This window comes from Achroia grisella, unplaced genomic scaffold, assembly GCF_030625045.1.
Source record: "Achroia grisella isolate CSIRO2021 unplaced genomic scaffold, CSIRO_AGI_Agris_v1 utg544, whole genome shotgun sequence".
Classification (NCBI taxonomy): Eukaryota; Metazoa; Arthropoda; class Insecta; order Lepidoptera; family Pyralidae; genus Achroia; species Achroia grisella.
The window spans coordinates 1,233,588-1,259,363 of record NW_026712929.1 but is presented as its reverse complement, the minus strand read 5'-3'; the positions used below and the strand labels follow the sequence as shown (position 1 = coordinate 1,259,363).

General features: G+C 32.5%; 2 protein-coding genes across 3 annotated transcripts in view; one reads left to right on the top strand and one right to left on the bottom strand.

The window, feature by feature from the left end:
* Positions 1-25,776, top strand: part of LOC131847919 (autophagy-related protein 16-1) — a 187,034-nt gene that overhangs the window by 16,784 nt on the left and 144,474 nt on the right. The window lies entirely within an intron of this gene.
* Positions 1,702-25,776, bottom strand: part of LOC131847918 (uncharacterized) — a 63,679-nt gene continuing 39,604 nt past the window's right edge. Inside the window, exons 4-12 of the mRNA XM_059197633.1 lie at positions 13,372-13,755; positions 12,883-13,043; positions 10,732-10,933; positions 5,197-5,291; positions 4,464-4,705; positions 4,019-4,263; positions 3,611-3,860; positions 3,353-3,523; positions 1,702-3,051 (exon numbers count right to left, since the gene is read on the bottom strand). Coding sequence (XP_059053616.1) covers positions 2,551-3,051; positions 3,353-3,523; positions 3,611-3,860; positions 4,019-4,263; positions 4,464-4,705; positions 5,197-5,291; positions 10,732-10,933; positions 12,883-13,043; positions 13,372-13,748 — 2,244 coding nt within the window. The 5' untranslated portion in view covers positions 13,749-13,755 and the 3' untranslated portion in view covers positions 1,702-2,550. The remainder of the gene's footprint in view (positions 3,052-3,352; positions 3,524-3,610; positions 3,861-4,018; positions 4,264-4,463; positions 4,706-5,196; positions 5,292-10,731; positions 10,934-12,882; positions 13,044-13,371; positions 13,756-25,776) is intronic.

Genomic DNA, 25,776 nt, shown 5'->3' with positions numbered 1-25,776 from the left:
ACAACGCGCTCTTTTAATAATTTATTAATTTGCGTTATTATACAGTATTTTAATTATTTCATTTCCAATTAGTAATAATTCTGTATTTTCGTAATGGTATTTATATATTTAGTAGGTCAAACAGACTGCAATATTTTTCTACCACTCTAAAAAAAATTTCTTATTGTAGAAATAGGAACGACAAAACAAATAGCTCGTTTGATTGTGATTTTAGACCTATATATAGAAGTAATGTATAAATCTCTTAAGTTTATGTTGTAAGTACTTAATTACAACTTACAGTTATAATAGAATAAAAAATATCATAGTGAAGTATGCTCGTTTTTAGTGTAGTTGGTATAATTTGATTTATAAAAATATTTAGGTGTTTATTATTCTGTAGGCAGTTTTTTAAAACCGATGAATGTCTTGTCATGTACTCTAGAATGAGTAATTGAAAAATAATGCAATTTACTATACTTATTTTTAAACTTACGCGTTTGATACACATTATTAATGTACTTCAACGGGTTTTAACACAGATATGAGAGAGGCATACCTTAAGTAATGATTTTATTTATCATAAAATTATTCATGTTAAAACCCGTTTAACACGAACAATACACAACACCCGTTTAAAACTATATTAATAAAGTGCAATTTACGACTCAAATTAGAGCATAAACCGTACATATTACCATCAAAGTTATCTCAGAAATTAGGGTATTAATTTTAATGTTTTAAAAATGACATCCATGAGTCGATCCCGCAGAAAAAAATACCTTAAAATGACTAATTCAAATGTTTAATATTATGTGTAGATTTTTTTTTATATATATCTGTCTTTAGTTTTGTTGTGTCCTTAGTGCATGTCTATATTACAGATATAACATAGAATTTATCACTTGCAGGTAGAGACGATTTCAATTGCTAATGTTGAAATTCATGTCTTTAACTTCTTTATATACCTACTAACTTTCACCCCTTTATATTTATTTAGTTACAAAATAGATTAACTGTTTTATTTCTGTTTCATGTTCACACTAACATAAATACTATCTTATTACTTGTTTCTATCACAGTAAAATCTAAATACTTACGATCAATAGTTATGGTTTTGCGTTGACAAGTATCCAATTATCACCAAGACTGCTTTTTTTGTGAGCATGTGTATTCTAAATAATAATAATAATATCTTAGGACTATTCACACAGCGCTATCTAGTCCCAAGCTAAATACTTGTATTATGGGTATATCATCAATCATACTCATGTTATACAAATATTTGTGTAGTGCTAGAAATAGTATACAAAGTAGTTAACGTGGAAACAAATTTTCGTAATATTTTCTGTGTACATTGTCAGTATAATAAATTAGCATATACACATTTTTTATGTCTTGTTGAACACGAGTCTCTCTCTTTAGTCGACAATTGACACATCCTATATTTTATCTACATTTCAAATATATTGAGATTCTATACTGGCTCAACATTTTTATATAGGCGACATCTCACGTCGTGTATGAGCTCTTATTAAATAATGTGCATTCACATATAGTATCATTGCATGCATTCACATAGATATATTATCCATTTTTTTATTATGCACATTCTTAACTATACATTAAATTGTTGGTTTTTTTAATAGTGTGAAGACTATTTAATCAACTGTAAACACTAGAGTATGATTGTGTTGGGCAAATAAATAATAAAACAAAGAAAATGTTTCCTGTAATTTATTTCGTTTTGACAAATGAAAACGGGAGTAAAATGATTACAACGTTTTATTACATTTCTATATCAGTTGCAAGGCACAATTATCTTAATAAAATAACTTCACTGTTCGATAGCTGCTTCTGTCATAAGCTACTATCTGTTTAAATTCTTTATTTATATTAGGAATTTATTTTAATAGGTATAACTCAATCATCAAATATAAATTACGTAAAAAAGAAACTATCCTAATTAAATAAATTACGATGTCGGGACGGCCGTCAATCCATCGTCACATGACTTAGGTCGCACGTTCGGTTATCTACTTAAAAGGTACTGCATTTTACTTTTTTTATCTATCACTATAATTAAAATCAGGCTTATTCTAGTTTTATAAAAATATGGTACAATACGTTATCGAACTTCCTTTTGGATGTCCGATCGTAAAGTGAACGAATGAGCGACGTGTTCTTGATAACGACACACGGCCACGGTCCCGGAGACAACACCGGAGATGGGGACAAGCGAACGCTCTCGATCATTTCACACACACATTATACAATCACACTAAGCATCAAGTTAACTTCTTTCATCCATCCGCAGTTGTGCGCGCTCTACTGGTCGTCCCCGTCTCCGTGTCGTGTGCTCCCGCTACCCTCGCCCGTACGTAGCGTATGATGCGGGAGATTTCCGACACTACCATTAAATAACCGCTATCGCTGTCCTACGTTTCGTTAAAGGTGGACGTGTCACTCTGGCAAAACGTCGGCCTTACGAGCCAGGACTCGACGGGGGTTTTAAACTAATAAATATACTACTATTGCGGACGCTGATCACGTCGACATGTCTTCAAAAATTCAGAAATGCCTCTGGTGCGCACGAGAGAAACTGGCATCGTAGACTTTGCAAAGAGCGGACGGTGCGTTGGGTCCAGGAAGTAGTTCGGCAGCCTTGGCAGCCGCGCGTCGTCGTTGCCAACTGCAAGTCCATGCAGCTAGAACGACTAGTTGGGCTGCTAGAAAAGCGGCGGCTGCAAGCATAGCACCAGCGGCATTTACACAAGTAACATCAGTTTCTCTGATGTACACTGAATCTTCAGTGACGTTCTTGGCTCGTTGTTTATCAAATCCGAATTTATCTGTGATTTGAATTGTTTGCACAAGAAGCATGTCATCGGTGGGAGCAGCGGGCGTCGATCGCCTCCTTCTGCGTCCATAAGATATCACAGAGCGAAGTTCGTTCGGGCCACCATCACACTGGATTGGTTCACAAGTTGGCATGCAAGGACTAACCAAAGCACGGAATTGTACAACTTCAGATGAGGGAAACTTGAAAGCGTCGAAGTGAGATAATAACGTCTGTAAAGAAAACAACCATTTAAAATATATGGTAAATTCTAATTAAATCAGTTTGGATTTCATACTATAATTTATCTATAAATTATTCTTAATATCTAATATACATATAATGTAATATACTACACAAAATTTATTCCAAGTTTATTATTATTATTCACGATATGATTTAATATTAGTGCACGCAATTACCACGTTGAATGTGAATAATAGAGTTAACATAAATTATAGTCATAATTTTCCATGTCATTGAAGTTAAATATTGCTTATGATTTGTATTGGCCCATTAAATTTGATTTCTTACCTTTCCACTCAATGCGGATTTCAATACAGGTCCCATAATGAAGTCTTCTGTAGGACAACCGTCGCTATCGATAAGAACAATTTCGCTCGAGTCAACTCCGTCCATAGCAACAAGCTCTCGTACAAAGATTTCGAACGGTGAGTTTTGATCAATGATTTCAAAACGTAAAGCCTGTTAAAAGAAAATGTAATGTAATGTTTTCACAGTCCAATGTATAAACTATATGTAAGTACGTATAAATATGAACTTTATATTTACCAATGGATCTCCGACTTCAGCAGAAATAATTGTATCATCTCCACTCCTGTCTGTTACACGCATAGCTACATTGGGCGAGTCAACAGTGACCTCCTCTGTTAATCCTGTCTTAATGTCACCATGGATTCCGAGATCGACTTCATTGGCCACTGTTTTATTGGTCAAATCGTATTGACAAGTTACAGCTAAACCAAGATCAGAGGATGTGACAATGGTGTCGTGATGTTGGATAACAACATCATTCAGATATCTGAAATTCGAAAAGCAAATTACTCAATAAATAGTCAACAATACTATAACATATTACAAATTAAATTCAGACAATTATTGTGATTAATTTCATAAACAGCTTTACAAATTTTCACATTTATAATATTACTACTAGTATCCTTGTTTATAAATTCTCACCTGCCGAGACCGTTTTGCTTAACGTTGCATTCAATGTTGTTGTATCCCATAGGTAACTCAAACTCTAGGCTCTGCTTGACATCCACAACACAAGAGTTAGGACTACCTTTTGCGTAAATTTTACCATCGAACAACTTGGAAGTTTGAATGCGGGCTACCATGTCACCCGCACGACAATCTATGGACACATTGTAGCACGATGAAAGTTCAAATGTAGCCGCTTCGGGTACCTCTAAATATGGATCCTAAAAATAAATAGATATATTACTACATTTAAAAACATATTAAATGTTTTATTTATCAATATATTATTATCGTTATATATATAACAAACATACATTTATTATATATATAATAAACATATATATTGATAATAATATTAGTATCCTGTATATTTTTTTAAAAGGTTTCAATAATGTTATTGAATGCAATACAATCAGTATACCTGAATATCTGCTAGAGTAGCTCGTGAATGATGAGAGAGTCGACAAACATGATCACCAGTGTCACCATGATCATACGAATGGCATCTAAATGGTGAATTCAAACACAGTTCTCGGCACTCTTCAACAGTTTGGACATCTTGATATACGGAGTCCACAGTCTTTAGAATTCGGCCATTCATCTTCTTAAATTCACACAGCTTAGTTGGTTCTTCGACGCAGTTATTTTCCAAATAATCGGTATCTTAAAATAAAAAATAATGTTATTGACAAATAATTCATAGAAATATATTTAAAATCATTAAAATAGAATATACTAATTAGAAGAAATCCGATATCGGCTGTAATTGTTTATATAAATAAATATTTAACAATTATTATTAGAGCGATGAAACAAGTAGGTACAACAACTCTTACTGAAAGATGCTGTTTGTTAGTTTGGAATTTTACATTATAAACTGAATAAGACATTGAGTAGATCTGAAAACCGGATTCTATCCTGTTCCTAACTTTCATTTATCCATAAAGGAATAAACATTGCAAATCGGAGTCGAACCTGATTTTATGATATTATAATCTACTTGCGGTAGTCTTAGTCTTAATAAGGAAACATTTTTTAGATATTGGTTATATTTAGAAAAAGCACTTAAATAACTCGGCAGTATGCTCCAATACTCTCTTAAGGCAATTACTGTAATTGCTGAGCTTTACATCTTACAATTGGACACGACATACCTTCATTTGGTTGGAATGAATTGGTTCCCGCCAATGTTATGCGGTCCATATTCGACAATACGCATTCCCCAGTCTTGTTATTGTAGTTTGCTGATCTGTAACAATAAGATAAAAACAACGTTATTATTATGTTTTATACACAGCAATCTATCTCATGATATGTATATATTACATAGGTACCAGTATACAGTAGATATATATTTGTCATGCACCGAAATATATTATTATTATTATTGAAATAATGACCTATAAAAACGATAATTATTATGAAAGCATATAATAATGCAAGTTAAAAGGAAGCCAGCATTAACAAGAACGTCGCGTCTTTTTCAAAAACTCTTCTATTAGAAAATGCACTACTATAATTCTTTAAAAACTATATAACATACATTCTCTTGAAACATTTTAATTGGCAACTACAACTATCTCAATTACTGTCCACATTTCCTTAGGTTCATGTCTGTTGCAAAGCTGGTTTAAATACAACCACAATCTTAGCCCATCATCAACCATATGGTTGATATAACTGTCACTTATACCTGTATTTATTAAATACTACTTATGTACCGCGAACTCATCTGCGTGACAGCAATATTCTGAGATACGCCGAGATAAAACTATACTACTTCATCCCGATTACTATTTATGTACATTAAATTTTGGTACTATAGGCCAGCTATTAAGAAGCCAATAGGTAACTAATAATTAAATTGATTTTCAAGTATAATCGAAACAAATATTTTCTTGTACATAATTAATTTTTGGTCGTAAATTTTAACGTGCCTTATTCTATATTTTTTATTTCATATAGGCTCTAAACAGTTACAACTTGCTCTGTTTTATTTATTTATGATACGATATCAATAAATAATAATTCTAACCCAATATATAGTATTACTTGCTACTCGTTGAATTAATTTCGCATCATTGCTTAGAAGGTACATAAACACACCAGAAATTTGAATTGTAATGTAACGCATATCAAACGATATCGCTTAATTTCTCCATTATATCAGTTCTGTATACAATCCTGCACACATCAAATTCACATTCAATGCCATTCCGAAGACTGGTTTAAAGCAGACTCATCTATCGATATTACTTGCCTTAATCTCATCTCATTTTGTTAGTGTAGTTGTATTATCTTACAATGTTGTAGATAGTATTTCGCAATTTCGCGTTCTTATTAAATTTTCCTGATATAATTTTTAAAATCTCAACAAGAAATGATTTCCTAATTGTATGTTTTTTCAAATTATAACTAATACTAAAAACACTAATTACTAAAAAAAATATGCGGTAAAATAATCCTTATTACTTGTTGGTTTTATAAATACGGCTTTGACCGTTCCAAAAATTTGCGCATCTGATTGGAAAATCTGATTGTATATTTTAACCCGTAAATCACAGTACCTATTCTTTATATTATTATTTCCATGCTTTTGCACTGGATGTTATTACAAATGGGCATAAATTCAAAGTAGCTCTTGAGTTTATGATTGCGATTATTCCACTACTAGTAGCCGTTGTATTCATTATAGACTAGGCAAGTTGAACGAATGCATCGTCTTCATCGCATAAAGATTTATATCCAACTACGTATCATTTATTATGCAGTAATACCTTCCTTGTATTTATGACAAAAACTTAGGATGTTGAACCACAGAGACATGTACAAACGTATAGTACATATACATATTTCATGAATCCTATAATTAAAAGGTTATATTTTACATTCCAATAAAATAAAATAACTTCGGTTGTGGTGGTCTGACGCTAGTGATCAAAGAATAGGCCATTTATGTAGACCATAATTTCTATTACTTATAATTTAAACCACCTAGATCGTCCGATACCCCTTCAGGCGCATCTAAATGCGATCAAAAAGTAATCCCTTGCAATAATTATTATACTTATTTCTACCGAGCTCTTTTCTACTATCAGAATTTATTTCCCACGGAATAAAATATATTTGGATTGTACTGTTGTTGTTGTATTATAAATACAAGAGACTTTTTCTTCACTCTTTATTTTCATATTTTAGAGCTTATGAAGAATCTGTGTATGTACTACTATTCGTACATATCTATCAAACTATCGTAGAAATAGGAAACTATAGGGCAGGACGCTCCCACTGCAAGTGGCAACGTTACCTCACTACTTCCCACTGAATATTTGCCAAATGTCGTGACCGCCGACGATCGCGATGTGCGCCTCCCGGGGTGCGCCGGGGTTCTCTTTCGCTGCCTCAATGGAGATATAACGATTTGTACCCAACGGTACACGTGTCCAACAAGTTCCAACAACACGCTTATAATGCTTTATTTGCAGTTTCGTGTTTTAAAGATTAACTTTTTAGGATATTCTGTCACAGTGTAAGTAGTGCTATATACATATAAAAGGGACGACACAATATCTATATACTTTTAATCCACTTTATACAGAATACTAGTATTCTGTTCCTAGTAGTGCATTTTAGTCCTCACTTATGAAAATGTTTTATGAGTAATTTTCGTATTTCTATAACACATGGTATATGTATATAACTATTGCTACTGAAAGTACACTAGAGTTAGAATGTACAAAAATGAGTTCACGTACACTGATTTAAAAGGTTGGCTACCAAACTCGAAATATTTCGTATAATGAAGATTCCCGACCAATATAAGAGAAACAACATAGAAGAGAAAGAAATAATTCTAATCTAAGTCACCATTCACTATTTGAAACGTTATTCGTTAGAAATACCAACTTTTCGTGGTTTGCTTCATTAGTGACGCAAACATTAATAATATTGACCTCAATTAATTGTATGATACCTACTTGCGTTCAGCACCATCACGCAAGTAAATTCGCAGAACGTCGCATTGTATAACTGTTTGGCTTCACGGTCAGGACCTGAACACCTAAGAGAAATACGTGTACCGAATGTGAACGACAGAGCCTAGGACTATTTATGTTAATGATATCAAAAACCGTACAAGGAAATAAACACAATAGGACAGTCGTGTCTTACTACATTAGATGTTGGAAAGTCTGACCGTGCAATTGGCCTTCCTGCTTTGTATATAATGCTCGTTTGCAGAATTCAGAAACAGAACGGTTACAAGAGGCCGTGACTTGTCCACTAGAATGATGTTCCGCGAGGTTCGCCATTTAAGGCAGCCCCTACAAAGCTAATTGACTAAATTACTTAGTCATTAATTAAATTAATGACAGTAAAATTGCACTGAGTATAATCTTAAGTCGTAAGCAAATTTGTAATAATTATTAAAATACTAAAATTACTGTTTTCTAGCTGTTCCTACAGCTTATATTGTTTTGCCCTTCACCGGCGTACAAAAGCATTGTGATTAGTTTCAGATGTACAAACTATCGGTATTTGTAAATTGACTGCATATTTATAATTCTTCACGTGATTCAAACATTACTATCGCTTTCTAAGTTGTAAGGAATTGTAATAAATCAGCAAAGAATAAAAAGTTTAACACACGACATTAATAATAAATAAACTTATAACTAAATAACAATACAGTAATCATAAATGTTGTTTATGTCATAGTGACACAGTATGTTGGACATGTAAGAAGGAAAAGACGTGACCCACTACGTCCATCTTGTTAGTGCAATTGTGATATGCATGGCTGAGTTGTTCTCTCTAATGATGCAAATAATTTGTGTATAATTCCGTGTAAAAATACGATAGTACTTATTATGTCTTATAAGTTATCGTTAAGTATGTAAATACCTTATAAAAATTCTTTATTACTTTTAACGTGACTAATCAACGTAATTAATTTCAGTAAAAATATCTTATATAATGTTAATTATGGTCCGATTAAACCGCAAAGAGATCAAGGAGCCACTAATTAACAATTAAAAGGTATTCTGTGTAAGTGGTGATCGGTGCATTTCTTTCTTTATAGTTAGTTACTGGGAATAAATATTCTGAGCTGCAGTATTGGCATACTTGTTATTTTGCGCAAGTGTTGTAGTTCATTGTTATTCTACATTTTATTATAAGCTAAGAAAATAATATAGCTAAAATATTTTAGAAATCTAAAAGGTGTTTCTCGCAGAGATACTGTTGACAGCGTGCTTTCCATTTTCGGTTTGCTGGGCAACAGCAGGTCAAATATTGTTTTACTTAGACACATCTATATATTTATTATATATGTATTTGACTGTTGGGAATTTATTACTGTGGTCGGACAATGGCTGTTGCTTGCCACCTGTCGTGTACTGACCTTTAAGAATGCGCTTTACTGGAGATAAAACATCGATTGCACAGAGGAAACTATTTATTTCTATAATAAACCATAAGTGATTTTCATAGAAATAAATATTCACAAAAAATACACTCACCATAAGCCACATTTAATTTTCTTGAGCAATATTTCTCATTTTAATGCTTAATCGCGTTAATAGCAGCTATTTTAAATGGTCGGGATAGTTGCACTGTTGTACACGGGTCGTGTCGGGCCAAGAGAGCTTGCAGGTCATTCATGGCTCACTCCGCCCATAGAAAGCACTACTTTGAACATTCTTTGTAATGCCTTTATTTATCATTCTATATAATAAATGTGAATAAAAAATAATTGTAACGTGTAAATTTCTTGTGGGTTTATTTGTCGCATTTGTGAAGTTTCGATAATATAATTTAATTTTCATTTAAAGTTCTAAACCCGATAAACTCATTTCTAATATATAATAATGCATGAGAATTGAATACGTATGTAAATAGAGACAAAAGTGAAGACGATATTGGTCAACCATTGTCTACATAGATTGGGTTTTCAGATTTCATATACGCTTAATCAAAACTTTTTAAACGAAATAGATAAGATATATAAACACTGAACTTCTATCCATGCTACTGGGTTTTGATAGTATTATTATTTTAATTTAGCGATAAAGTGTGTAAAAAAACAAAAGTAACCAAACGATTTAAACTACTCATACCACTTCCTCCTGTTGTTGTGGTTTCACATAGATGCATAAATTTCATATTTATGTTCACGAGTAAAGTGTAAATCTGTTTTACTGGTGTATTTTATATCGTGCAGGAACTCTCTACAAAGTGCACCTATTTATATGAAAGTATAGATAAATATGTATAACTTATATTTAAAAAACGCTTTAGAAAAATGTTTTTTAAAGAAGAAAAGTGTTTTTTAAATTCTAATACATTCTTTTATTATTGTATTGCTTGTATGCTCCGTGGCATTTATATTAATTGCGTGCGCATCATTTATCATATGTGGTTATAATCTTCTGTGTAAATTATTACTAAATTGTATACTTTATAGTAATATTTATCGTACGGACTAAAAAGTGAATTAATGAATTTACCGACGAGTACGTATTTTGAATGCATTGATCAATTACTGTTGTTGTTAAGTTTTGAATTAAAGAAAGTGTAAAACTTTATCATAGTTAATCTTGAAGGCAATAATAAACAGCCACTCAGCGTAATCAATGAACAGTGAAGTAAATATGATTATCAGAATTGTAAATAATGTAAATTTAACGAACCTGCAAACAAACTCGTTCTCGCCGAGGCAGAGGTCAAGGCACATTTGCCTGGATCCGACAGTGTGTGTCCTCTTGCCTCTCCCTTTGAGATGGTAGCCGCGCACGCGATCAAAGCACCAAGCTCGCTCACATGGACGTACGCCCAAACAAGACTTCTGAGCATATATCGTGAACACCGGAAATTGAGACTTCGTTAATGCACCTGCAAAAAATAAAAAAGATATTTATTTTGTCTATTTGCAGGAATTTACATTATTCATAAATATAAGTAATATATCTAAACATATATAAAGTGTTTTTTTTTTATTTTATTTTATTCTTTATTGCACTTTAAAAGAGTGTACAAGAGGCGAGCTTAATGCCATATGGCATTCTCTACCAGCTAACCTTTGGGTAAAACTAGAAAGCGTTGTAAGGCAGTAATGGCGAAAATTTGTGATATTAATACTGTAATAAATAATTAGCTAAACAAAATCTATGTACATATATAATTTATGTTATATAAATATAATATATACTTTAAATATACATATATATATATATTGAAATATATAAATTACACAGAATAAATACATGTTACAGAATAAATGTTAATTGAAAGATCACATGAATGTTGCACAATGTTCGTATTTCACTTTAATATAAAATGATTTCATTTGACATTGATAGAGTTTATACGTATAATTAGTAAAAATCACGGGATCTTGCCACGTTTTATTTTTATTGCTGAGTTCTCGATATTTTGGTAGTGTTTCAACCACCATGTACACGGGTAAACTGATCAGAATTAGTAATTATACGTATAAATAATGACCGCGTCAAACTTAAAACAAAAAAAATAATAGAGTTGTTATACTAAGATTTTCTAAACGTAAGCATGGAATATTTTTGTATAACTAGCAGGCTACTGGTATTGTAATACACAAATACTAAGTACTCGATATAGTTGTTCTTAGTGGTACCGACACTCTAGTATTACGTGTATGCGTTTTTGTGTATAGTTCAATTTCTGAACCAATCAGTGCTTAAACAACAAGAGCATGCTTCGTAGCATGCCAAATCCAATGCAATTAATATACTTGTACGAGTATCTATCCGAATCGATATCTACACAGGGGAGCTCGTGCTATTCTATCATATATATATTTCTTATTAAATGTAATACTGTTTCATAAGAAAGGTCATCAATCAACACATAATGATTGTATGTTGTATTTGTTGCAAGTTGTTTGGAATAATAACATGGTCAGGACATTTACTTATTTACATTTTAAATATTTGTAACATTTAACTATATTAGTTTAACGTAAAATCAATTTATATAACAACATTTTTCCATAAGATATAAGTAATTATTAACTTAATATAAAATTTGCTTATTTTGAACATGTTTTTGTTTTAAACTATAATTCAACATCAATAATTTGTCTATAAACTAAACGAAACATAAAATTAATACAACTACACAGATTAAAGGTCAAGGCGTGTTCTACTAATTCTAAGCCCGGTCAAGTTTTCCTTTTCATGGTGAGAGTATTTTTTTCCCAATAAGGCCTGATGAACGAGTACATTCATGCCGTTATTGGCATTCAAATGATGTGTTATAGCAAAAAAAATCGGAACGCTTCGCATGTTTGAGCTCACACCTCTATGTCGGACAAACGAGAGTATTGCCGGTATTATTGTGCCACCTGCTCTGTGTCCCGGTTATAGCATACACTAACATGCTGCTGACTGCCGTTATTGTGTGTTTTTTACTCTCTTATTTATTAAACCTTATTCACAATCTCACAAGCACGTACAAGCTAATTTATATCTTATTAGAATTGACATAATAAACAGCTATGATTTTTAATAATAATATGAAGTCCATTACCGACAACTAAAAGTGCACTGAAGTATGTGTTTGAGAATAAAATATGTAAATTTAAATAACTGTATACCATCAGTTATCGAACTTGTGGCTTTATGTTTTCATTGAAAAAAATATGTCCTTGTATGTGTAGGATTAACATCACGTTTCAAATATAATCTGACAACATAAAATTAATGTGGCATGTTGCTCTGAGTGATTAGTTTTTACGAATGTTTACAATTATTTTCTATGTTAAAAAATTTATATGTTTCGATTTGTTTATGAATATCACTCACCTGGCAATTGGTCAGCATCAGAGCTGAAGAGTACGCACAGTCCAGTCTCGTAGTTTACGGCGCGACAGGTGTCGTTGGCCTGACACTGCTCAAGGCAATCGGTCAACATCAGAGTGCCGGGGATGTCGTCTAGTATTTGCGATGGCGCCGAGAACACATATCTGTATGGGACATATTGACAAGTCAGGACAAGTCACATGTAATACATAACTAATGACCTCCACTATCTGAGCCGATCGCTTGTTGTAGCTATAAATAAGATTCGAGATCGCCTGCCAAATGAATCCATATGGCAAAAAGCACATTCTTGAATAGAATGTTTTACTTAGATGTTTTATTTTATGTCCCCAAAATGTGAATTCTCACAAGACAATTGATATCCTCAATATATTATAAAGTATAAGTTGTGTGAATATCTAGCTATAAAATGCTATAAAAAGTTTTTATACCACATTAATAATGTATATAAACTAAACCGATAAAACTTACCCTGTCACAAGTTCAAATCCTATCATTTCCGGATCACATTCTTCTAATGAATTTGCGGGTGCTGATGGAGCTGATGCACCACTAGGCGCTGATGGAGGCACTCCACCTGATGCCGTTTCTGGCGCAGAGGCAGGTTCTACTGGATCTTCTGGCACCGTTTTGGGAGGCGATGGTGCACCCGGATTCTTATAATCTTGAGGTGCCGCTACCACTGCCGGTTCTGAAGACGCTGACTCTACAGCGATATTGTCTTGCGGGGGTGCTTCAGCTGCTGACCTTAACGTCCCTTCAAACTTTTTAGCAGCCTCCACTGTATAAGCTACTAGCACTATACTTATTAGAATCCGCATTGTACTTTCGGGGTGCCGTAGCAACATTTGTTATCTGTAACAATAGAAAGTGTGATTGAAAACAAGCACAACAACATAAAGCAGTAATTGCATGAGAAACTTAGAAATTATTATATATAAAAGCTCTCGAGTTTATGCACGCACGCATTCATCGATGATAGAGAAAATCGTCCAATATCTTGTAGCCGTATCAAGCGTCGTTCGCCGCAATTCACGGTAAGATCTCCTGCATTGATAATTTCTTACAACAATTTGTGGCTTTTAAGCGACAAAGTAAATTAGTATATTCTAATCATGTTGCCAGAGAAACATAAAATACTATTTTATAAAATTTTTAAAAATAGTCATTTACGTTGTAAAGTTTTCTAATACGCGCACATTTTATCGTTAAATTCGAAAAAGTTGAGAACTCCATATACAGTTTATATAGTATTATTAGAGTTTTCCACATTTATTTTTACTCATGGTGTTCATTTTTAGCATTAGAATGAATCATGTAAATGTTGGGATGAAAGGTGAAACAATTATGATAGCTATCTAAGGGCATTAACATCATAATTGCCACTGTTCATAATTAGCTTACACTAGCCACTGTAATATATGGCACGCAATTCACTAAAACCATCATAGCAGGCGTATTATTACACAATCATAGCTCTGGTGTATTTCTTTTTAAAATTCACGGTTCATGTGAATCGTGAAAAAAATCTCTATCGACAATTCACATGAAACAATTTGATCCGTCGTTACCTTATTAGATTTTTGCAATGCCAGTGCATATTAGTTTAAGCAAAAATAACAAAGAGGAATATTGCGGTGCTGTTTTGTGAATAACAATTTAGCTTGATGTTGTGGGAATCGTTTCGTTTTTTAGTCGATATCTGTAACAATATGCGAATAGATAGTCGGTCGCATTACGTTACGCTCACGTTCGACGTACAATGTCCATAACGGTCTAAAATCTCGTTGCGTCCATTTCGTGCTCAACGGTACTACTTATTCTGATTTATTGTAAAAATGTATTTGCCACGCTTGACGCCGAAATAACAAGTTATGTATTGTTATCGTCAAACGACATCTTGCGTTTCTTATTAACTTTTTTATTGCCTTTGTAATTTAACGATATCATTATATTGAAAGTTAAATAGTTTATTATTGCCATTGACAGTGCATTCCTACTATATTCAGTGTTAACAAACATGTTTTGTGATATTGTTGCTGTATCACTTATCAGTATCTATGCAATTAATGTATAATTTTGTAATGTATAAAGATATTCTAATAATAATAATTATTATTGAAAGATAATAATTAGTAAGCTTCATTATGTTAGTATGAACAACTTAATATTAAGTTTCTAAAACAATAACACGTTTTAATATAATTTTCGAAAGTATTGGCGAAGTTGATGACTATTCAAGAATTAATAAATAATGCAAAATTCATACACTAGGAGACACTGTTAAGAAATTATAGGAGTTCCGATCAAGGTGAAACTCAGCGATTCTCTAGCATGCCCTAGGCATAGTCTGACCTACAATTTAGTTGTACTACCAATATTATAGTCAGATGTACATAGTATCTTACATACACTCCCTCAGATCGATATTGTTTTGAGAAAACAGTGATCCAAAGAATTATAAAATAAGTTTTTGCCATTTTCTATGCAGACAAGAAAATGTTACGATAACCATTTGGTAGTCAATTAAAATTATACATTTCGTTAATAATTAGCAAATGTACCTCAATGTCAAATATCTACAGTTCGAAAACATGTTAGTAACATTGCATATTCTGTTACATTTCATACGCTTTGTTGTTATATACACTTTGTAGTTAAATGTTGGTAGTAATACACATCTATTTCAGGATAATTCACAATATTCAAATTACGAGTCGATATCGATGGATTTACACGGTAATGTTACCTCATCACAATAACATGTCGACCCGTATATAAAGGTCGTGTGCCACAAACAAGTACAACATGCGATAGCGGGTCATCCAACCGAATGACCGACTAAACTTATTTTACTACTAGTAGACCGTCCTGACTTCACCTGGATAGAAGCTTATATGTTACTATAGATATATGGTTTCACAATATACCTTGCAAATCAAAGCAAATTGTGTCATTGGGATAATTTTTAACGTATGTACATGAAATATAATTCTTGGTTTTAATCTCTTAAAATCTATTGAAAACGAAAAGTGGTATGGGAATAATGAATGTTTAATCTATTATGACAGAATGGTACTGTTTGAGATATATTCTCATGCTGGACATCTTTACCAATGTGAATGTGCCGGCACGTTGTGCTAGCCCGAAGCCTCGATCAGATGGGGTCAGCGTATTCAATGAGCCGGATGCCTCCAACCTGCTATTTACGTTTCACCATACTAGTACCTACCAGTTGGCACACTATGGACGTCGTCTTCGTTTTCTTATACGCTATTGCTAGTGATAAACCCTTATAAATAAAGTATAATAAATCTTACATTTTGTCCTATACTAAGTTATATTTAGGACTAGAAAAAGAAAACGGGCAAAGAGTAGTAGTATGTGAATAAAAATAGATAAGTAAAAACACGGACCTGTAATTAAAATAAACTGCAATTTATTTAAACGTCCAAAGCTTCTCTTTTTATCCTATTCCTATAAAAGGGGAACTTTATAAGTCACGCGTGTAGGGTTTATCCAAAACATCAACTGCAAAGACAGTAATTGATTGATATTACACCTCCATTCTCTGTTAGTCATCAGTTTTATTGCTCTATCTACATAAACGTGGGTCGATGATCTGACACTACGAGGTATTTGATCTATGCCCGTACACACTTACCTATATAATTTCTATACGCTTGTCATTATAATATGTGCCTTACGTAAAAGCAACACAACTTATAACTGTATAATATAATTACTACAGCTATGAAAAATAGAATTGTACGAGTTGTGCGTAACTTATTGCTTATATTTGCATGCGCAAATATAACGCAAACAAGTATTCTTTATTTTTCATATTAATATTGTATGCATGCTACTAACTCTACTGACATACTGACATACGACTACTAAATATACGTTCTATATATTTAAAACGCACAATAAAATCTACAAACACTCCATGCAGTATTTTTCTTTCACTATTACTTGAAAGATTATTTAAAAGTCACAATATTATTTTAATATTTAACATTTATTTTTTAATGGGTTTCTGGACCTATGCATAAATTCCGTAAGCAAAACAAAAAACGAATGAATGTTAAGAATCTTGAATTCTCTTTCTGTAACCTATTAGTTGCGTTAAGATCAGCAGTTTTATCGATGGAGTATAAGATTTACATTGAATGTAATTGCGGCGGTGTTCGGCTAACATCAGTGATTTCTTCGCGGATTGACGTGGGTTAGTCGCACTCCACACGTACTAAGCATCTGTCTAGGATCAGACGTCAATGTCTTCCATTGTCAAGTACTCTCACTTTAATAAAAAATCGCTTGCATATATCCCCGTTGTAACGCTATTTTAATGTGTACAACCTGTATATTTATAAGGTTCTAATGCTTTATTGCGCCTTTCAAACTATAATAAAGTTCCATAGGACTTATACACAACATCAAAGTTTGTCACGACTCTAGGTGGATAGCGATAAATATTGAACTGTTAGTGACAATGTAGATGCATAACCATTGTGTTCTCAGATCGTGATATTTATTGCCACCCTAGTATGCAATAAATATTGATAATATAATAGAAGTATAAAGATACATTACCAAGTTCTATTACAAGTTTCTTTAATTAAGTCTACAACTTATGTGACACATTACGTGTGTTCAGGATGGCAATGCTAGAGACTATTTATATCTATTGCACTTTGCTCATTTTAGCTATTCTTTGCTGACATTAATGCTTTTATATTTACTGAGCGAGAAAATTAATACATCGCGTTTAATTCTTGTTACTTTATTTTGAGCACCGGACACTTTACGAAAACGACATGTTAAAGCGAAACAGAAGCTTGGTATAATCTTCTGATAGGTTCATATAATCTAAGTTCTTACTTACCTACTATACACATCTTGGCAATTTACCTATAATTCCTTAACATCTAATTTCGCTTTCGAAGAAATTATCTATATCGAAGAGATTGCAAGGAGTCAGCGCTAGTAAATTGGTCATTTAAATTCAAAACTCTTAAAGGACTTCTAGATGGTAAGGTAATATTTATAGCCTATTACATATTTCTAAAAGAAGCATACGTGGGTTACTTTTTAATACCGTCGGCTTTAGAAATATATCGAGTCCCAGCATATTCAAACAAGCTATTTGTTTACATGATTTTTTGTTATAAAATAATAAATATATATAAACTTCATCTATACCTTAATTCCAATATAATATTAGAATATATAATATAGTAATACTGTATATGCCAGGTACACTCGCTCGAGAGGTTAGTAGGTTGATATAGTCACTGCAAGCCTATGTCTTCACAATTTACATTAATGAGAAGACTGTAATTTCTCCGATCACGATCAGTACAACACAAACAACAAGACTACGTGATCGGCCAACTAAAGGATTTGTTCTATGTAATTTGATTAAAATCAATCAACAAACCGGGTTACGAAACGAGATAACAAGAGAATTGTCTATTCTTCTTATTATATTATATATTCGCTACTTTCATTTCCTTTTCATCTATAAAAAATATATACTTACCCATCAATATAGTATTCATCTAAGCTGGTATTAAAAGGCTTCCTATGTTAGGCGAACGTATGGTACAGCAGCCATATTACATTCGAGGGATGGCGGTGACTGTTTTCCACCATCGTTGTAAAAATAATAGTCATTACTGAACCGCCACTCTTATCTTTAAAGATATTGTAGTTTGAAAGATAACAAAGTAAAGACATTATACAGTTTTACAGATATAATATGAGAGTAGCATTCATTTGGAGTATAATCTAAATTTTAAGTAATTTAGGTCATTTAAATACGTAAAGTAATAGGAATAAAAAAGTACTAACAGCTTATTGACGGTTATAAGTTAATATTTTACATGCAATGGATTAACAAGTATTTTTACAAAATTACATATAAAAAAATCGCAGTTTTTAAATATAAATACATACATTGAGAATTTGATATAGTGGAACTTTTAATTAAAAGTTTCCACTGTAGGACATCACATATTAAAAATATGTGTTCATGGTTAGAATGTTACTACCAATGATTAGATCAATGAAAAACGTGAGATCACAAATTACCAGCGTATAATCCCAGCAAGTTTTCTCCGCGATTAATCATGCTAACTCAATGAGGGACTAGAACCTAAATCCTATAATTTAGCTCATTGTTCACGGCAGCATAGATTCAAAGCGGCATTCAGAAGTAGGTTTTCGGTGCACTTTGCGTATCCGCATCTTGTAAAGCTTTCTTTATTTTTTTAATATATATTTGGAATGGAAAACATTCTTGAAGGGTACCTTACTCTCACTTATTTCAAATTTAATTAAATATTATTAAGGCATAGTACCTTTTACCAAATCTATACCATATGTACCTACTAACCACATTTAATAGGATATATTTTAATAATAACCCACTTGTTACGAGCGCCCTTGAGATTAAGAAGTGATTTTACTGTCAGGCAGATGGTAATGTGGCGAGTGTCTTGTGGTTACCAGCCATATTATCAACAGCGACATCGCAATTTATTTCTATTTCTGCTTACATAGTTCTTTGTGGTGTTGTGCGCAATTATATTCATTTTAGCTCGTCTGATTACATTCAATGTGGTGTTTTTATTTGCAATCATCTATTTTTGTCATTTGGTGTTGTTTACGAAATGATGCATTTGTAGCATTATAAAAATAAAATAAAATACTTTTCGTCGTTCGTTAACGTAGTAAGTATGATAACATTATATGGAAATTAATTAAATAATGTGTAAAAAGCACGAAATTCAAGCTGTAATCTTATTCAAGTAATTTTGTTTTTAAATTACTGACAAAGTATATGCAATCTTTTAGAATAAGTTTCTACATCTCTGCAGTTCTTGTATTTAATATATCCTGGCCAAGCTGATCATTTGTTTGATTGCATCACTTATGCTAATAAAATATATTTTATCGTCTATGTAGATGGGTCGTGGTTCGTAAATTTCGCCTAATACTGGTTTGTGTTCTGTCACATCCTTGTAGGGCTACAGTCCCATTGGCACCTGTTTACGGCAAAACAAAACTGGTTTCATTATACTACTATCCCTACAACATGTGTGTTTATAATACCTTGAATAGTCTATAGGGACACAAATTTAACTCACGGACACGGTAAATATTTATGATTTGTATAGGCATTGCAAAAGTCTGTTAATAATAAAACATATTCAATATTTGTTTAGTTAACTTAAATAGTCCTTATATATAATAACTTATTCATTTATGAAAAAATAAACATGTGATACTATATTGTTAATAATTATATAGTAGAAGACAATTTTCGTTGTATTGCCATTAAGAGTATAACAGTTTTGTCATAAAAGATACTCAATGTTTTTATTTTTTCATTTATATTAACTAATTTAAAAAATAATACAGGGTTTTTTATACCACTAGTCAGAGTCGTAAGTGAAAACGTAATAAATTTTGCATTCTGCAACGATAATAGATCTTCAATTATTATAAAATTGATCAATTCTAAACAATTCTGAATATGCGAATGTACGATTGACTAAAGGTAAACGCCCACGTCCCGAAGCGACAGCGAGTAAAATGATCGAAGTTACATTTCACACTAAATGAAATAAAGCAATGAGTGTTTATAATAGAAGAAAACTGGTGCCCCACGGGCACCGACAACGCCCGCGCATTGCTACGCTTTACTAGCTTCTTTTATTTCTTGATGTAATCTGTAATAGTGCTATAAATAGACAATAATCTTACACAAATAGCTTCATCATTAATGGCTTAGTATTTTTTTTTATATGCTTTCAGCATTCTATAATACAAATGATGATGACCTCAGATTATTATCATTTTATATATTTTTATCTACCTATATACGAAGTAACTATTTCTAAACTTATGTAATGAGTAACGTATTATAAACTTGATATGTAATTGCAAATTAAACAGTATTTTCCGGTCGCTGAGTAAAAAATTTAAATTATTAGCAGAATGCTATTTGTTATTACCATTTTATTGCAGTAAAACATAGTTGGCTATGTATAAAGATTGCACCGTCTCATTGACGATAAGCTGGAGCCTTCTGTGATCATTGTAAAATACCTAAGTGATTACCCGTCGTCGGGTCCTTAGTGTACAAGTCACATAATGTCTGATTGTCACACCAATTTAATTGTGTGCAACGGAAAGGCGCCCGTTGGCATGTCAATTGCAGCCTAATTGCAGAACTCATATCTCTACAAAAGTACGCCCGATACGCAATATTTCATTGTACTGTATTAACGCTACTAAACGTTTACATTATTCATCAAACATTGTTTCATTCATGTATTTTTCTATTATTCTTTACCAAATAGTTGTTTTCCTATTTCATAAAAAAATTTACAATTTTACTATTAAATCATTAAGTGCAGAATTAAGTAACTGCTACACTGCGTCGGAACCTCTAAAGAATAGCACGATGCAAAGGACACCGTATCCATATTAATCTGTGCTGTGAAGGTGTGAAATTGCTTGTAGTAAATACTTAGTCGGGAAACCAATAATATATTTATTCCTGTTGCGTTTATCGCCCTTTCACAGCCTTATTTGCTCTTGGAAACATTTCCTGTTTTCATCAACTAAGAAATGGAACTCTAGCCCCTTCGCGTGTAATAAGTATTTTCCAATAACCAATGTTTCAAGATTGATTGTAATAATAAATTAACACTAGCAATTTCCCGTGACTTTGCATACTAATGTACAATTACATTATGTTCCCATGGGAATTTAAAAAGAAATGCTATCTTGCTAAATGTATTATAACGTTCGTCAGGTAGCTTTGAACATATATTTAATTTAGCGACAGTATTTTAGTCAGTTTCTTCTTTAAGAACAGTTTATGGGACGAGTACATAGACGAGATAACCTAGGTATTCACGAATGTAAAGCTTATTAGTCTGTCACCATTGTTATTATGTCTCCCAGAATTTCATATAGTGGGTATTTTGTCGAAATCCTATTACGCAAATGACACGGTCCGCTCGGCGGGCGTCATTGCGGCTTTGCCCGTGCTGTAACGGAATCATCAATCATCTGTAATTTGATTTCTATGCTCAATTATTGCGTTCGCGGAGGTCGAGACGGCCGTGCACTCCACTTCCCAGTACCTACTTAACTTGATATACCGATATATTTTAATAATAATATTACGCAAACAACGACATCTGGTCGCAGAAATACTTGCGATACGACGACCATCGCTGCCGCCGATAGCATTTCATTCAACACAACTAGATTCAATTGTCGCTACTTTTACAATTTATTAAAGTTAACAATGATTCCGATGTGATTGATGTCATGCGAAGCGAAATGGACGTGTGCTTTTAATATCAGCCGCTATGTCACGTGGTTACTATCACGAATTCTATTGAGCTGGTGGCGCACGAACGTTTCGCAGTCTTAGTTAGTCGTGCCGCATGAAGTTTGAAAGGAACGTAAAATTCAATTCAGATTAAACTTGGTGACTACACAAAACGCATTCTATAGACTTATTATATTACTCGTACGATGTAATAAAAATCGAAATGCAATTACTACTCCACCCAAGACTAATTTACTTGGACTTTTCTTGTCATGATTGTTATACGTGACATGACATCCATTTTCATTGTTGTTGTCTGTTAATGGCTTGATGCCTCTGCTTCGCGTAAGGTCGTCCACAATCTGTATTTTGATATTTAATCTATCAGTCTGTACAAATAAGGTTGGTTGTTTATTTTAAATAGGATGCAAAAGCTTTTTATATGTACATATATATATATAAATATTACATTTCTGAAAACAACCAAGAATGATATTTGTTTGTAAATGAGACTTTTAAGTATATGGAATATTTATATTATATAGAGTTTACAATACTTTTCTAAAAGTATATTGTATATTAACTTCCATAATAAATTTACACTTGTTTCACTTCAGTTTTGCCTTCACTTTTTAAATTTGTAATCAAATATTAGTTATATTGCTATTTGAATATGCATAAGCACAAGTCTAAAATTCAAACTGGCATAAAGCAATTGTTGTAGGTCAGACGACACAATAGAGTGACGTGACGCAGCACCAGACATGATAATCACTGCTAGTAGCGCATGACAACAACGGCGCACGCGCACCGGTCACGATTGTCGACGCCCCGGGTGACACTGCTGACTCCGACGCATACCGCAGTTCTAGACTACGCATGTCCGACCTTTTGACAATGATCTCTATATGATATGTCAAACTAGGTAATATTACACACTCATTTCCTTATCTATCACTCTTCATGACAGTCCTTTACTACTAATAATGATATTAAGGACAGCACTTAGGAAAGGCTTTGAAACCTGTCTATATTTTATATTTTTTACTGACATATGCCAGTAATGTTAAGATTAGTATTTAATATCTTGACATTAATATCTTCAGTTAAATTTGTGTTGCATGCTCGAATGTATCGAATGATAATGATTTAGGCATCATACACCCGTTTAACTGTCAGACAAAGTGGTGCAGTGTAACGGTAGCGTAGGCGCCGCACGTTGCGCATGAACACACTCGTACTCTTTGCCTCCTTAGCTTTTGCATCATACCAAAATTATCATTCAAATTCAAATTCAAATTCAAATTCAAAAATCATTTATTCATGTAGGACATTTTAGCATGAACGTCATATTTTTACATTATAATTTTATTTTTTTCAAATATAGATCCATCTGGCAAGAAACTCAATTGAATTACTTTTTTTTTTTAAGCCAGTTTATTTACAATGTATATTTATATAGGTGTCTATGTCTAACATTAAATGAAAATTCAGTGCATGAACAACTATTGCCATGAACACTCGTCATTCAAGTAATCGTTTAGTGAGTAATAGGCTTTGCTCAGTAAATATGATTTAACAGATGTTTTGAATTTATTTAAGGGTAATTCCAACATATCCTTTGGTATCTTATTGTAAATTTTTATACCTATTCCCATAAAAGACCTATTAACTTTTTCTAAACGATACAGCAAGTTTGTCTTTAAATCTTGTATTAATATTATGAACATTGCTGTTTTTTGGAAATAAGTCAATCATTATAAATAAGTCAATCATAGTTTTAGTACAATATAAAAAATTCTTGTGTTTGACGAAGTCCCGATTACCGATATTTTCTCGATTGTAATACGCGATACATGTAATTGATGAACAAACTTTTTTTGTTAAACGTACATAGTCCTTATCCTTATATGTATTATCCGATAATAGATTTATTTTTTTATTTAATAGTACATTTGCGGTTCGACCAAATTAAATCCTCATTGAAATTAGTGTTTTACCTTTTTAAAGAGCTTCATTCACTATCTGCTTTCAAGTATAGAAAATTGAAGGATTCATTCGTCCATTCTATCACAGCTAACTTTCAACATCATTAAATTACAGTTTTGTTCTACTCATATATGTATGAACGATTTCAATGAATACCTACATTTGTAGCATATCGACTAGTAGTAAAATTAATTATAACCGAATCAATTTCGTAAGCCGGATAAGTCCACTACGCACCAACTGCTTTGTATCTCCTAAGTACTAACCTATCGAAGCATTATCAGAATACAGCAGCTCCACGAACCCGTACTCGTAAATAGGTTCTAGTATCACGCTGGTGATACATCCTTCGATACGGAATGAAATATGAATAAATGTTTTAACATGCAAGAGTTATGAAGTATGATAATAAGGATTACGGCCGCCACGCAAACATCCGAATAGCAATTAAGCACCATCTGATTTAAACACGCGATGTGGTATTTGGAAGATAAGTTATCAAATCAAATTGTATTTTACTATCAACACACATAAAAGATTATTTCACCGTAAGGAACTCGAACTGTCCATAATAATAAATTCACGTTTAATCAGATTGCAGCCTAGCTCTAATTAAAACAAAATATGAGAATAATATATAGTTAGCTTTTATTATGCATAAATTACACAGATGTCTTCCCTTACATACCTACCAATACCGTATAATGTTACTATAATTTTGGAATACATCTACATACTTTCTAGTGATGTGAAATAAGATGCAGGTGAAAGAAGAATTTCTATAGTAAAAATGTTCGTTAAATGTCTCGGAGTTGCGCATCGAAGTTACTTTAAGTAATTAATAAAAAACTCCTTTAAATATAAAATGTTCTCTAAACTAAGTATGTCCTCTATTTGATGTTAAAGATATCACATTGAAATTATGACCTACATACGAAACTTGGATATATGTGTGTCACTAGTATTCATATATAAATAAAAATATTTAACTTCAATTTATTATTACAAATTGCCTTTAATTATTTTTTATTTGATTGATGAGATTGAGTGATTTGCTCAGAGATACAATCGTAGTTTGAGTTCTGTTTAAAATTTATATTAATTGAATGTGTTTATCCACTGACAGACATGCCGTTCACATAGCGAGAGTTGTTATTAAACGTTTTAATTTCGGTGAGTAGTTATTCCTACTTGTTGCACAATATTCTTTCATAGTTGAAATGAAATGCATCTATCATTTAAGATTGGCTGTCATATTCAATTTTATTGCTATGTAGACAACCGTTAAGCTTTTCGATATTGGAATTGGGAAGTTGACCAAGGTATATAAGTAGGTACATACTTTTAAGTACACTCAATCTGACAGTTACTTCGCGTCTACGACGTATCCACTACGAAATTACGCAATACGTGATGCTGGTACTAATTATACGCGTGGTCGCCATCTCTGTGGTACACATACGCTATTCCATATAACGGCATTTATAAACTCGTTACCGAACAAATTCATAGACGTAGGAATAGTTTTA